A 15,210-nucleotide genomic window follows, 5' to 3' on the forward strand; every position below is an offset into this window, starting at 1 on the left:
GGCTCAGACCCACAGCGTAGTTCCAAAGACAGCTCAGCCTTTCCCAGACTGTGGGCTGATGTTTGGGTGTCATTTTTATCGACCTTGATTTAGTCTTTTCCCAATCTCAGCATCAACTTTTCACTATTTATCGACTCAAATCGATAAATCAAATTTAACTGCTCACCAAGTTGTAGAGTTTCCAGCTCGGCAGGGTCCCTATTTTTATCCTTGAATCCCCGTTCTCCCGAGGAGCTCACCACCTTCCAGGCATTGCTGCTTCTGAGCATGCTGCTGCCTTGCTGCCTCGTCTGCGCCGTGTTTCAGTTACGGGCTGTTTAGGGCAAGCCCCGGCTTTGCTTTAGCTGTGCAAGCACAGCGTGGTGCTCGTGGCCTTCCAGCCCCAAGGGCCGTTGCTTCAGCAGCAGCTCCTCGCTCCAGGCCATGTCCTGGGGTAAGGGGTAGCGAGGGAAGAAGCCCCTTGTGCAGTCACCCAGAGCAAAGTGTCTCGGAAAACATCTACTGAGCTGGGGTGGGGACGGGGTGGCGGTCCCCAGCAGGAGAGCCACTCTGTGGCCTCCCAGCAGCTCTCAGGCTGTGCTCTGCCTTGTGTGTGTGTGGGGGGGGGTCCAAGGAACTCCAGAGCATGGTTCTGCTGCCCCCGGGCTCTATCTGCCACCTGCAGAGCCCCCTCGCTGCCTGCCCGTGCTCTGCCAGCTCTGGGTCACGCAGCGTGTATCGCTGAGCTATTCTTGCAGGGCTCCGAGCTATTAAAGAACCGCCATCAAAGGCTTTCAGTGTGCCTTTCGCAGAGTACTTATTTCCAGCTCCCAGGTGCCCTGTAAAATAAGAAAATACCGTTATCCCATTATAGAGATGGGGAGAGGCTAGGGGAGGAATTGCATTTCCCCGCAAACCCCAGGACCTGCACTCAAAAGACCTGCCTGCACCCACAGACTCCGTGCATCCTTCCTCCCAAAGCCCTTTTGCAACTCCTTTGCCATTGGGACGTGCAGGATTTGGGTAGCCAGGAGGACCAACAGCCTACAAGTGTGATGAGAAACTTGTAGCAGATTATTTTGTGGCTGGCGTTTTTTTATATTGTCAGTTTATAGAAGGGATCTAGTGACTCATGGCTGCAAATGGCTCTTTCCCCGCTTGCATTTTACAGATGATTTGTTTTATGCATGAGAAGTAGAGTGTGACCTAGCATAGAGTAAACCATGGCTCTTGGAAAAAAAAAAAGTGCCATCCTCAAATCATAACAGTAGCTTAAGACCTCACAGCCCCTCCCTGCATGCCTCCCACAGAGCAATATATAGGAGGAGTTTCTGAAACGCGTGAAAATGGCTGCACACAGGTAACGGGAACAAACTGCCTGGGACGTGCCCTGCGCCAGCTCCTCCTAGGAGGCTGCCTGGGGAGAGGGCAGGGATCCCTTACGTTCCCCGACACCGACGAGCAACCTGCATGGTCCTGCACTGCAAGAAGCATTTGTATTGCTGAGAGCCTGCCCACGGCAGCAAATCCCAAAAGCACAACCCCTCTGTGCCCCCAGCTCCCGACAGATCCCACCAGGTCCCGTGCCCCACCGGTGGGACCATTGGTGCAGGCAGTGCCCGGGACCTGCACAGACAGGAGCTCACTCCTTTCTGAGCCCTTCTCGTGGGCTCTTCCCAGGCAGAGCTCACCCCAAACCTTGCCCTGAGTGTTTGTGGAACGGGCGGCGTGCCCTTTTCCGCACAGGACACCAGCCTCGTGCAAGCAAAAGCAGGCGTCCGACGTGAGCAGGTTCCCTGGTGCGCAGCCTCTTCCTCGTATGCTGCTTCATCTCTTAAGCAGCTTTTAATTCTGAAGCCATCTTGCACTAGCAATTGACTGCACAGGCAGATTGTTCTCCTCGTGATTAACATCCTATTTTCTCTGTTCCTGTTCCCAGTGGCACGGGGGGGGTGACCCCCCCAGCACCAACAGGCAGCGCCTGCCTGCGGGGCTGCAGCCCCTGGTACCAGCGGCAGGAAAACCGTGATGGATTGAAGCTGGGGAGCAGGGGGAGAAAGCCGTGCTAGGGCGAGTAGTAAGAGTTATCGAGCAGTCTGATTTACGGGTGCAATCCTTTACATAGATGTCTAGATCCGGTGTGATAATTTGGGGGTAGGTGCATAATTCATTGTGGAAGCCACGGCACAACTCCACATCTGCAGCTTTTCCAATTAAGGGCCAGCCTCGGCTTCCTCATGGCAGTCACAAATTAGATTTATTTTTCCTTCCAGCCTGGCTAGAGAAAGTCGCCTCCCCCCTTCTGGGAGGGGGCAGTGAAACGGGAGCTTTAAGTCAGGGTGGGAGCAGGAGGAAAGGGCCCAGGCAGGTCCCACAGGCAGGACAACCCCCCGAGCACAGCCGCTACCCCAGGCACAGGCACGTCAGCTGCAGACCTCTGAGAAAGCAAATGCAGAGAGCAGAATCGTGGTAGGTTTATGTAATGTGTCCAAACTTTGTTTTGTGCTCCCATCAAATACATATTTTTTGGCTTCATCTTTTCCTTGCGAATTCTTGGTACATATTATGTGAACAGACTGCAGAGCATTTTATTCAGAAGAGCTTAATTAACCTCTCAGCTAGAGAAAGAAAAAGAAATCACAGAAGCTGTAGGGCAAAAAAAGATCATATTCAGACAAATAAGTGCAAATGACCTAAATGCATCAATTTTCTTAAGAGCCATGCAATGCAATCTGGATGCAGTCTGCAGAGACTGCAGGTTTATGCCACTGCTCCTCGTGTTTGCTGTCCCAGCCCACGCCCTGGGGCTTCTCTCATACTGCCCCTGACGTCCACAATAATCCTACCTGCTCTCATCCCTTTTTGTCTCCATCTGTCACCTTTCTCTTAGACATCATCAAAACGTAGAGCTGGGAAGGACCCCAGGAGATTAGCTATTCCCTTGCAGGATTAAGTATACTCAGATCTTCTCTGATGGGTGTTTGTCTAACCTTATTTCTGAAAATCTCCAGGGAGTGCTGTCCCAAGGCTTCCCTATTTTGTCTGTTCTCCTGCATATATACTCTTACAGCTAGAAAGATTTTTTTCCAGTTATCTAATCCTCTTCTTGCGGTAAATTAAGCCAAGCCACAATCAAAATGGAGAATAATTGATCACCAGCCTTCTTCGAAGAAGCTTTCCCATTTTGGAATACCAATAGCTTGTTCCTTTTGATTTATGTCCCTTCTAGATTAAACAGCTCCATCTTTTTGGCCTTTCCCCACCAATCAGGTTTTCAGAGCCTTTTTTTCCCCACATTTTCTTGCACTTAATTAAACATTTTTTTTTTTTTGTATGGCATCCAAAACTGGACAGTTTAACCAGCTGGTCTTCATGCTGGCTAAACTAGAGCTAGATAATACTGTACTCATACAGGCAGCATATAAACAAACCTAAATTCTAAAGCCTAATAATTTCTTCCGGATTCTCTCCTATGGTCTCCCTGGGATAATTGGGGCGATAGCAGCACACTGTCCCTGCTGCAGGGGACATGATCTGGTTGTGGTTATCAATCTGCGACATGGACTGAGCTTTCTCAAACCCGTGTGCGTACAAACCATGCACTGACGTGTGGAAAATAAAAGGGTCCCTTGAAAACCTGGGTACCAGCGCTGGAGTTCATGGCCGGTGGGTGGGGAATGGTCTTTCCATTATGGAAGCGAGAAAGAAATGCACCGCTGGCACAGGGCAGTGGTCCTCACTCAGATAATGTCCCTCAAGGACCAGCTCTGAGCTCTTCTGATTTTCTGGGCACCTTTGAAGGGTTTCATCTCCCTCTGTTGCAGAGCCTTTCTCTCCTCTGGTCCTCCCCTCCGGGGCCCTTTCTCCAGCAGCAGGTTCCTGCCAAACTGGAGGTGGGTGCTCCGGGGAGGGTGATGGGAAAGAAGCCGATGCATTTCTTCTCGGTTATTGAAAAGTGTCTTCTCTAAATGAAAGTGAAAGTGGCAGGCGGGAGCTTTGCGCTTGCTGTCGTTCCCAGATCCCCCCACGTGCTTATTTAATGCCGAAGGACAAAAACATGCCTGTGGTTTTTACAAACAGTATATAGCTGAGCTTGTTCATCCTGCTAGTGCATTTTCCCCAACAATAATATTCCGTGGGGCCATTTTACTTCCAAAAGCACGCGTGTGATTCCATTATCTCCTTATTGCCCCTTCAGTAACTCCTAGGCAACACCGTTACCTTCACATCCAGTCCACGGCAACACCTACGAAACCCAGGGGCTTCTGAGCTGCCGGAGCCCTGCAGACGGCAGCGGCTGCTCCAGCTGCAGCCTTGGAAGGGAAATAAATGCATGGGGCAGCTCAGCTGAACGTGTCCACACCAGAGGCATTGTCCTAACAACAGCACAAGTCTGTTAAAACGTTCACTTAGCATTAGCTATTAAAAATAGCTCGTAATGTTTTCTAACCCCAAACTGAAGAGGTAAGAGGGAAAACAATGGGCAAGGAAAAAGCGAATGCACAGAGCGTTGTATTTTCAGTACCAGACGAGGACTGTGACTGTTTATTTTTTATAATACCTTTTATGAACAAGTTTCTATATAACCATGAATATTGCGCAGAAAGGTATGTCTGGTCCCACTTCACCTGTCTCACACGGACAGTCTGCTTTGTTCTAGAAGTTTTCAGCAGCAGCAAGTTTTCTTCTTCTTGTCTGGGAAGAAGAATATTTGTTGGTATAACTGATTTAAGGAGCAAATCTTTTTCCTATGAGATTTGTTACCATTTTTTTTGAGAACATGGTAAAGACGAATGCTATTTCTAAGAACTAGTCCAAGGCTAAAATTTAAACCCAGCACACAGTATTGATTTAATCGAACACGTTTAGTGTGATGCCTAACACCTCTTACCGGGGGGGGGGGGGTTCGCTGAAAAACGATGACGTATCATTTATTTTTCAAGATAAATGATTTGTTTAAAATAATGCTTACTGCTTAACTTAAAAACAAAGCAAAACAAAACAAAAAAAAAACCACCTCGCTACTAAATCTTGAGTACGTAAATGTTGTACATCAATTTTCTTTCCTTTTAAATGAAACCTTTGGCATAGTGTTTACCTTTGGGCACTCTCAAAAATCAAAATGTAGTTAATTGAATACACCTAAATATTGTATTTTGAGAATGGACAGAGGAAGACAGCCTTAACTGTATGTTTCTACATTTGCCTTTTTAAATATGCATGCCTTGTAACTTGAACCACGCTCTGAGGGGCTGCGGCCGCCGAAACACGGCGCTGCTGCACAGTGTGCTGCCGGCACGGAGAGCAGGTTGCACAGGGCAGGTCAAACAGCCCAAGGAACTGCGGCTGTTCTTACCTGAGTTCTGAAATATTAATAATGGAGATTATTTTTCTTTACCCATCCTGGCGTGGAGAATTGAGCCGTTGCTGATAAACGAAGGGGCAGGAATGATCAATCTAGGAAGCAGGTGAAGAGGAGCAGGTCTGGTTGTAAAGGCTATAAACATCAAGGAGGGACTAAGCAAAAATTTAAGTTGGTTAAAACCAGGGCATAATGAGAGAGAATTTTAAGGGTTCTTTGAATTGAGAACTGGGGGTGGTTTTCCCACCGATGAGTTGTGCAGGAATAGGAGATCAGTTCCAGGCAAATGGCAGAAATGGCAGAGACCCTGCCAGTGAAAATGGGTCTGGACAAGAGAGATCCACACTGCTGGACCTGCACTGCCAAGCATGCACAAGCTGATTTCTCAAGTTTCATCCTTCCACACAGCCCCTTTTGCAGCACAGTAATCCCATCAGGCCACCGGCCTGTGTCTTCTGTTTTCCTGTCGTATGGAGCAGGAGTAACACCCTAAGCTCAATAAGAAGGCACTAAACCCATGGGAAATGATGGAAGAGTATTGCCTACTAAAAGGCAATTTTCTCATTCCTACAAGCAAAATTCTGCAGCATAAGGATTTGTATTATTTTGCTGTGTTTTGTCTATGATGTCCCCTATTCATTCAGTCAGCAACAAATACATTCACAGCAGACAAAGTTGAAGACTCTGACCATGTTTCACCATTGCTTCTTTCTTTTCTTCAACCCTCCCATGAATTCCCTGCTGAGCCGAGGCTCTGTACGTACCTTACAATCAGCCCATCTCTCCTTTTCTCTTTGCAGGACCTGATTCGAAGAGATATTCTGTATTACAAAGGTCGCATAGACATGGATAAATATGAAGTGGTGGATATAGAAGACGGACGAGATGATGACTTCAATGTGAGCATGAAGAATGCCTTCAAACTTCATAACAAGGAGACTGAGGAAATGCACTTATTCTTTGCCAAGAAACTGGAGGAGAAGTTGAGATGGCTCAGAGCTTTCAGAGAAGAAAGGAAGATGGTTAAAGAAGATGAAAAGATAGGTGAGGAATATGAAATGGATCTGAAAGGAGATGGTTGGTAATGCTTAATTTAGACCTAAGTGTTGGAGAAGCCCACCTTTTTTTTTTTAGTTGTAGCATTACAGTTCAAATGTCCTTGGTTGCTCTCATTGCCATGAAATAGGTCTCTCTCCAGTTCAGTTACTGGTATTTTGGGCCCTCAGTGAGCAAATTCTGCCCATAGCTCCAAGCCTGGACCTCCGTGGGTATTGTGCAAGAAAGAACTCTTCGGCCACCAGACCTCAGAGTCTCCTGGCTGCCTCATTTCTGCTCGAGTTAAGCACACCTTGTGCAGGGCAGGATGGTGGCAAAGTCCACGACTTATCAGCCGTGCCCTTCCCTCAGCATCAGCCCATAAATTGACTGTAACCAGCGTCGGTTCAGGCTCAGTTTGTGTTGCTCAGCTGTAAAGCACTGGGCATATTTATGATACTGTATAAATAATAATGGGTCTAATCTTACTTTTCATACAGACCCTGCACAAGTGAGATTATAAGGAGGCCTGTCCTTTCAAGGAAGATTTGCTTTTCATTGAAATACCTTACGGTACACACAGCTCACTGGGTGATGCTTTGCCACCTAGGGAGTTCTGTGTTTGCTAAACAGTGCAGAAAATTTCCCCCCTCCCCAAGAGAAAAGGAGGCTTTGTAAGCAATCTTCTGAATTGTATTTGCCGTGTTCCCTTTTTCAGGCTTTGAAATTTCTGAAAATCAAAAGCGGCAAGCGGCAATGACAGTAAAGAAAGTCAGTAAGCAAAAAGGTAACCGGCAACATGCACTGTGCCTGGTGATGTGAGGGTGGAGCGGGCTGGGCTGAATCCTGCTGGGCTAGGATCCAGTGTCCCCCTTGAATTTCCCTCTCCCCTTTCTCTTTTTTTTTTTTTTTTTTTTTTTTATAAAATACCGTTTGTGCTTTGTTTCCTTTCTCAATGTACCTGTGGGCCAAATTAATCTCTGGTCTAATGCGGTTGAAGCCAGTGGAACTTTGCTAGAGATGAATTTGATCTCGTGTCTCCAGTCCCATGTCCAGAAGCTGTCCCTGGGGGCAGAAATCTTTCTCAGTTGTTTATCTCAGGCTGAAATGGGAGTGAGTGCGGAGATGTGTAGGTGTTTTGCTAATTCCCAAAGTTTCCCATTAGAAAAGAAAGAAAGATGGCCAAAATATTAGACATGGTAAGGGACCTACCCCCTTCCTGCTTTTGGAAAGGGGATGCTCATGATTCTTGGGGCTGCTCGTAACTTTTAAAGGACAGCACAGAAGCACCAGCTTTAGGAAACAATGCATCTTAGTAAAGATGTTATATATCTCCAATGTCAGGCTCATCTCCCCACCCAGGCCAACTAATAAATGCCATGCTAGATATTAAATGGAGTCTCAACTGCCAAACCAGCCGGCGTTAATTATTTCTGTCAATAACTCCTGCAGCTACAGGTTTTGAAATAGTCAATGTGGAGGGAAAGTCAGAGAGGTAATTTTTTGAGTTTTCCAAAGCTTCACAAAGTCACAGACATATTGATCAGTTACCCAAGTACCTTGGCACAACTAGGCCTATAAAAGGGTTTTAAGAGAACTCATCGTTTCTTGGCTATAGTCAGTCCCAGGTAGATTCTTCCCCATTCTCTACGGGCATTGGGTTGTGTTTTTTTTTTGCAGAAGCTGAAGGAGCTCTTTGCTTTCTGCCTCACCTGTTTGTTGTCTACTGGCTTTGCTGGTACAGTAGTGGTTCGCTAGGCCAGCTGTAAACACCATGGTTTGCTGTGTCTCTTCATTGTCATTAGTCTTCTCTTCTCTACTAACTTCCTTTGTTGTCTGCTGAGATGTTCTCTAAAAACTCTCCTGGCCAGATTTTCTAAGCTCAAAATATGCAAAAACGGGGACAGGTACGTGGCACGGTGTACGTGTAGGTCTGGCAGCAGTGGACACTATCATGAGCTCGGTTTTGCAGATCCTCCCCCAACCACGGACGCAATCACAGCAATTATGGCAACTGGATAATCTGACTTGCATGATGGCCGTGGCAAAAACAGTTTTAATGATTACTTGCTGTTCAATTAAATTATTAATTAATTGTTAATTAATAATTTTACTGTTTAGTCTTTAAGCGACACAGTTCAAAGGTGCCTGAGCATGCCTACCAGTACTCCTAATTAAACCCCCGTACTTGCATCCTGACAAACATAATAAGCGTAACTGTACTGTACTGATTTCTTATTCAGCAATTGCTCTCGTTTCCTCTCTTTCTCTCTCTTTCTCTCTGAGATGAAAAAGGGGAGGGGGGGTTATCAGCTTAGGCTTTTCTGATAAAATTAATTAGCTCATAAAACACCAGTCAGCATTTCTTTTAAGCAGAATGAGCGTATGCTATGACACTGGGAGTTCTTTTTATGAGATGAAGTCCTCGAGATGGATGGAAATTCAGTCAGACCCCTAGCATCAAGTTAAGCAAAGTCTGCTTCTTTTACTAAGATACGAAATCTCAGATAACAACAAATAAGGCATTTAAATTAGTGCCTCTGTTTCTTTTGTCCTACACGGTAATCATAGCCCAGCCTTAGATTAATTAGATTACGTAGCTGCACTGAATGTTTTGCTGAAAACTCTTGGGTTTCTTACCCTGGTTTGCCTTGTGCTTTTACCCAGGATCCAAGGAGAAGCGCGAGACAGACAGAGCAGAGAGCTCGCGGAATTGCTCAGAAGAGAAAGATAGGAGGAGGACATCCCAGAGAGGTGGCTTATAGTGACTGATGTTTTGAATCTTTCCATGTGCATTTAACATCAATTGCCAACAATTATTATTATTTTTGTTTTTGCCAAAGACCCTGGGAGGTGCTCGGGCTGTGTTGCTGTGGCCGAGGAGCTGCTCTCGGGGCTGGCAGCAGGCAGACCAGTGTGCGTACACTGGGCAGTTGCGGGCAGCGGGGCTGCCTTTGTCCTCCCACAGCAGGCCAGAAGCATCGGAAGGGGTGTTCAGTTGTTTCCAGAGCATCAGTTATACGTGGAAAGCAGTGAAACCCTTTAGGAACAGGGGTATTTCCACTGCATTCAATTGAAGTATTTATTCAGCTAAAGACACAGAGATCTTCGCTGCACAGATCTCAGTGGCTGCTGCAGGGCTCGACAGCTCAGCAGCCCAACCTGAGTGGTGAGAGCTCTGCTCCCATGTCAGCGGATGCCTATTACTTGTTTCTAGATTATCTCAGTCATTCCCTCCACCTCTTAAATGGGAACCCACGGTAATTTCCCTGTCGCAGAATACTTAAGGAAGAGAGAAAAGCCGTGAAGGAGGTGAAATGGAAAATGCGATCAACTTTTAGAGGTGAAGCAGAAAAACATTTTTCAAATAGTATGAACTGCAGCTTATTTCATGCACTGTTGTACCACACCTCCCAGAGGTATTACTCTGGAGCTGGCTGCGTGCATTTTAAGGGGAAGCATTTAAACTACCGCTCGCTGCAGCACACGAGGGCGAGACAGTGAGAGATCGCCCAATAGCAGGAGAAGAAACCTTAAAACTTTCTAAACTAACAGAAACTTCATGCAGGTGATTAAGAGCACAGCTCTGTGTTTTGAGATTTTCAGTCCCCAAATGCGGGTTGTCTGCGGGGCTCAAGTCAGCCCATATGGAAGCAACCACCTCTTAATTCTCGTGCCCAAACAGAAATGCGTACATAAGCCTCCTTCCAAATAGATTTAATGATGTGCAAGGTCAGATTTCAGCAATATACTACGATTTGCACTACTTATTAGATTGGACAAAACATAATACTATTAGGCCAGGTGCCTTAAGACAGCATTAAACCAATTTTCTGCCTTTTTTAAGTCCATTAGATGTAAGGCAAATGGGTAGTGTTGGTTGTGCGCCTTACCCACAGATAGGGAGAGGGGCTGGTTGTTTTTTTTTATTATTATTTTTTCTTTTTTTTTCCTTTTTGCATTGATTGTTCAAGATTTTGCCTCTCAGTGTCTTTCAATGTCAGCGTGGTAACTGGAAATAGAATTCAGTGTGGTGGCTCCTAGAGATAGCAAAATAATAGAGTATTTTATTTGGCTTAATTTAGAAAAAACGAAAACAAACCACCACCAACAAAACCCCGCCCTTTTTAAACCACGGTCGATCAAGTCTGCAGTTCTGCATATAAGGCCGGGTACCACTGAGGACCTTTGCTGCCTGCAGTGGGAAGTGAGGCATTAAGGTAGCATCAAATTGCACTCCCAAAATTGCATTTGCGATTAACTATAGCAGTGGAAACAAGGCTGAAGTCCCCGTGAAAATGGATCACATGTAGAACTCTGGTCTATTCTTAATACCAACACAGGATTATCCAGGGTACTTTTTTCCATTTCTAAGTGTCTGGGAACAGAAGGCTCCTTCACTGCCTCTGTCCATCAGGCAGGGGCTTCCCTTCTGGTGGCTATTTCTGATCTTCCCTCCCGTGATGAGCGTTTGCAGCGTTCAGAAACATTCAGTTACTTATTGGATTCCCCAGCTTTGTCCACATCTGTCCCCACGCAGGACAGCACATCGGCTGTCTCCTTCCCCCAGGCACAAACAGGATTATTAGCTCACGTTCCTAGAAGCTGTCAGCCAGGGTTTTCAGGGTGAATAGCGGTTCCACTGCCCAGTGAAGAGAGCCCATCTTCAAAGCTCTGTTTCCCATTAATATTTCCATTTTGGAAAATTAAATGTTTGCTCAAATTTAAAGTGGCCTTAGAGCTAGGTGAGAGGGTTTCCCAGCCCCAGGAGAGCTCTGCAGCCCCATGCTATGAGCCGGCTCCTTGCCTTTCTCTCTGTCCCATGTATTCTCCTCTGCACTGTGCCACAGCTTCACCAGAGTGGGTGCCCCCAGCCCGGACAAGTCTTCAGCGTGGTGGTCTGGGACTAGTGGAAGGAGGAAAACATACATCACCATTTGCCTTGAGCTGACAAGGATGCTCTCATTACATCTGCCCATATATACCCAGCTATGCAAACCCCAGCAGGGGTTAAATCATCAGCCAGCATGAGCTGCTGTGGCCTGCAGTAGAACGCCCTCTGAGTCACTGAATTTTCCTGCTAACTTCTTGCTTTCTGATCACTTGAGCTCACGGCTAACTAGCTCATAAAACCCTGACCCAAACACCCAACAGCTTTGTTTAACATCTCAAACTTGTACACTTTAAGCTCTCCCCCAGCAAGTCTGCACAGCAAAACAAGGCAGCTGCGCATTACTGTCCTTGTGCTGGCTTCATCCAGCTGGCAAGGATGGGGCTTACCAGGTAACGGAGTCTGCAGGCACCTCCTGTAGTTTTTCCGAATGTTTGAACCTTGTTTATTGCATCTTGGTTGCTAACTAGATTGGCCCTGGCTGTTTTCCATCCTCTTCACACCTGGGGAGACATAGCCTGGGGGGCTGAAAGAGCCTGAGCAACACATAGACCAACCAGGTAGAAACAAGGAGGGGCACTGGCATTTTCAGATATTCAGGGCCGTTTCCTTTTTTTTTCACAAAGCACAGGTGAAAGAATGGAGCTAATCACGTTCTTGGTGGCATTTCCCCACAGGCTGAGACATCACCGAGCTTACCCCATTGCCCATAACAGAGACCCCTCCCCAAACCTCCCACCAGCATTACGTGGTGCCCCACTGCAGCCTGCCCCAGCCCCCAGGGGTGCTGCGGGTCCACAAGCAGCACTCTCTGATCACCATCATCAAGACAGTCGGTAGTTCCATCTCAGATCTGGTCCAGCAGCAAGCTAAGCAAAATCAAGAATAAACTCTTGTATGGGAGACCTCTGAGGATGGTGTCGGTGACTCAGCAGTGGGCACACACTTTGAGCAGATCCTCCAGGGGAGTTTTTGGTGAGATGTAAAGCAGGCTGCCTGGGTTTTCCATCAATGCCGAGCCCTCATTTGAAGAGTCAAGGTGTTGACATCAATGTCAGGTTGAGATCCCAAGTGCAATGAGGCTGTCAGCCCAGCCCTATCGTACTTTCGGTTCAGTGAGGTATGTCAGGTAAGGAATAGTCTTGCTTGGTTCATTTCGTAACCCCAATGAGGCTGCATTTCAGGGCAGAGATGGACGAAGTGATCTCCTCCCATCAATGACACAGACACAGCGCTCAATGCTATCAGTGTAGAGAATGCTGGAGGAGAGGGAGACTACGTAAATACGATTAGTTTTCACCTGGCTTTGATTGATAAAGCCCTTGCATCATTTATTCCACCTTGCCTCATTTAGCTTTTGCTTATCACATGAGGAATCGTTATCTTAACGTCTAGTCTGATGACATGAGGTTGTAGTAACAGGCTTGGTAAGTAGATTCAGGAAGGTAAAGTTAGCTCGGTATGTGCAGATAGTGCCCTTGGCTGTGGAATAGCCCAGCCACAAGATCACTGTTTTCCTCTGTTGCACTTCTCAAGGCTGCAGGGTCCCCCCGAGCAGCAGTGAGCCCTTTTCTTTTCCTCCAAACAGAGAAGTTAGGCTAGTGCTTAGGAAGGGGAGCTCAGGCATCTTCTCCTCACAGGTACCATGCCTGGCAATATCTGCCTCTGCCAGACCATTGATAAAAATCCCCTGCTGCGTGAAGAGCCATGGCTAATGCACCACTTAGGTTCCTCTGGAGTGAGCGTGACAAAATTTGAGTTGGGGAGCTGAGCATGGAAGTGAAGACCGGTGAAGTCCGTGGCTGCTAAGTGCTCTTGGTGTAAAAACTGTCTGCAATCAGCAGAACTAATACCAGGCACAGAGTAGGTTGCTGACTGAATATGACAGCAACGGAATGAGCAGTGGTGAAGTGCTTTGAGATCCTCTGTTGAAACGTGCTGAAGAAGGGCAAAGGGCTGTACCCGTTCAGCCATGGCTGTTTCTGGTTTCTTTAAACTCAATTTGTCTCTGCTGTAATTAACCATACATCAATTAGCGTTCTTGAGGTACGGTCCCTGCTACCCATGTTGTGTATGGGTTAAAATACCTACAAGGAAATGAAATCTGTAAGATTTTTTGAACGCGGCTCTGAAGCTGCCACTGAGGACACGAAAGCCCCCTTAGTGCAGCGCTGCCTGCTTTCCAGCAGCCCCCCCCCAGCCACTACAGAAGGAGGTGCCGGGGTTTTATTGTTTCCCACTCAGCTAGTGGGAGCAACGAACAACGTGCTGTCTAGATGGGTAGGCAGAAGAAAAGCCAATGAAATAGCTCCTGATCAAAATATGAGATAAAATCTTAAAGGGTGAGGATGGAATACGCATCTGGTAAGGCAAGTTTCCATGGTTATAGAGGCAAATCTGAGCGCGTTCTGTGTACGCGTTGTATTAACTCTCACAAGGTGCAGGGTTAGCGGAGCCGCCCGCTAGTTATACGTGGGGCTGTCTGCACGTGTCCGTGCGGATAGCCTGTGAGGTAGCAGCGTGCTGCTGGGTCTTCACGTGCTAGTGGAGTCCCGGTGTAATCTCAAACAGAGGAGGCACTTCGAAAAAAAAAGGAAGGAAAAAATAAGGAGATCATGTTATAGCTTTTAATTGTTTTCTTCTGAGCTGCGAAAGCCAAAAGCTTCCAAGTGACGTGTCCTAGCACTAAAAAAAGGCACAATTTCAACTGGCAGCGCAGCATCTCTCTTTACCAGTTTTGTCTAGCCAAATCATAAACCCTGGCGTTTTCTTCTTGCTTATTCCGAACAGATTTCCACGGCCCCCACCCTGCCAAATGATCTTGCCACGCAGCTGCAGCCTTTATATTCTGCTACCGTGCAGAATTATGCATGAACCAGCAGAAGGAGCTCCAAGTCTGGTCATTGGTGTATAGCTGTTTTCTTACGCCTCGGGAAGGCAGTGCAGCAGCTGTGTCTGGAAATCATTACTGATCTATCGATTCTTTCCCTTTGCGCTTTGAATTCTGTTCGCCGAGCAGCCCAAAATTGCATTGGAAAAGAGCTTTGCTCATTTCTTTCTGTTGAATTGCAGTGGAGTGATGGCTTTGCATATAAAAAAAATCCCTCAAGAGACAATTTTGCACAACAGCCCCGAGTTCTGATGAGAGAACAAACCACTTCACAGCAGCATAGAAAAATAGCAACCTGTCATGCTTCTTCCCAGAATTGCTCCTTCCCGGGTTCTGAAGATGTTCAGATCAGGTGAATTTCCCTCCTTCTGCACATAATTCCTGTGTTCCACCTTGTCAGGAACATCGGCATGTCAAAACCCAAGCCATTCGCGGGGCACCTCTAGCTTTTGCAACGTGCCGTATCACAGTTTCACAACAAAATGTATTCTTAGGGAATAATCAGCCTGCCTTGCCAGAGCACAAATGTTTTTATCTGCATGCCCTCAACCACCCAGTAATTATGCATGCCAGTGAGATGCACAGTTGTGAGCGTTCAGGCCATGGACGCCATCTGATAAATATGATAAACATGCAAACCTTTGGCTGTTTATTCAAGTAGAACCAATCGGGAGCTTTTGAAGTTCATCCAACCTAGATGCTAATACTAAAACCCTACATCCTTGAGCAGGGCCACACACAAAAAAACTTTGAAGACTATGGGTCTGAGCTTCTTTACTGAGGGAAGTGGCAGTGTGTGCTTGCATGGGCATGTTCCAGGCGGGGACAGCTGTTTTCCAGGAGTTTGGACCAAAAAGGCTTCTCTTGGCAAAGAACTGAATGGGGTTTGCTAGTGATCTGGCCAGGGGAGTCTGCCTTTTTCTTGTTTGGAGAAGACAGACTATGGATTACATTCTTTGCAGCGTAACTCCATCAATGTCAGTGGACTTGGGCCAGCCTGTCCTTTTTCTACTTCTCCAGCCTTCCAAGCGCATAACATTTTGCTGATCCAGG

At 46.8% G+C, this 15,210-nt stretch overlaps 1 protein-coding gene across 13 annotated transcripts in view; it reads left to right on the forward strand.

Annotated features, from left to right (window-relative positions):
• ARHGEF9 (Cdc42 guanine nucleotide exchange factor 9) overlaps positions 1 to 15,210 on the forward strand; it is a 178,949-nt gene that overhangs the window by 151,048 nt on the left and 12,691 nt on the right. For 10 of the 13 annotated variants that reach the window (XM_035326518.1, XM_035326517.1, XM_035326519.1 and 7 more), the window contains 3 exons: positions 6,142 to 6,385; positions 7,095 to 7,163; positions 9,044 to 9,130. In XM_035326518.1, the coding sequence (XP_035182409.1) occupies positions 6,142 to 6,385; positions 7,095 to 7,163; positions 9,044 to 9,130 (400 nt within the window). The remainder of the gene's footprint in view (positions 1 to 6,141; positions 6,386 to 7,094; positions 7,164 to 9,043; positions 9,131 to 15,210) is intronic. The other 3 variants (XM_035326521.1, XM_035326523.1, XM_035326520.1) reach the window with 1 other exon arrangement.

The sequence above is a fragment of the Oxyura jamaicensis genome, chromosome 4 (genome assembly GCF_011077185.1).
Source record: "Oxyura jamaicensis isolate SHBP4307 breed ruddy duck chromosome 4, BPBGC_Ojam_1.0, whole genome shotgun sequence".
Classification (NCBI taxonomy): domain Eukaryota; kingdom Metazoa; phylum Chordata; class Aves; order Anseriformes; family Anatidae; genus Oxyura; species Oxyura jamaicensis.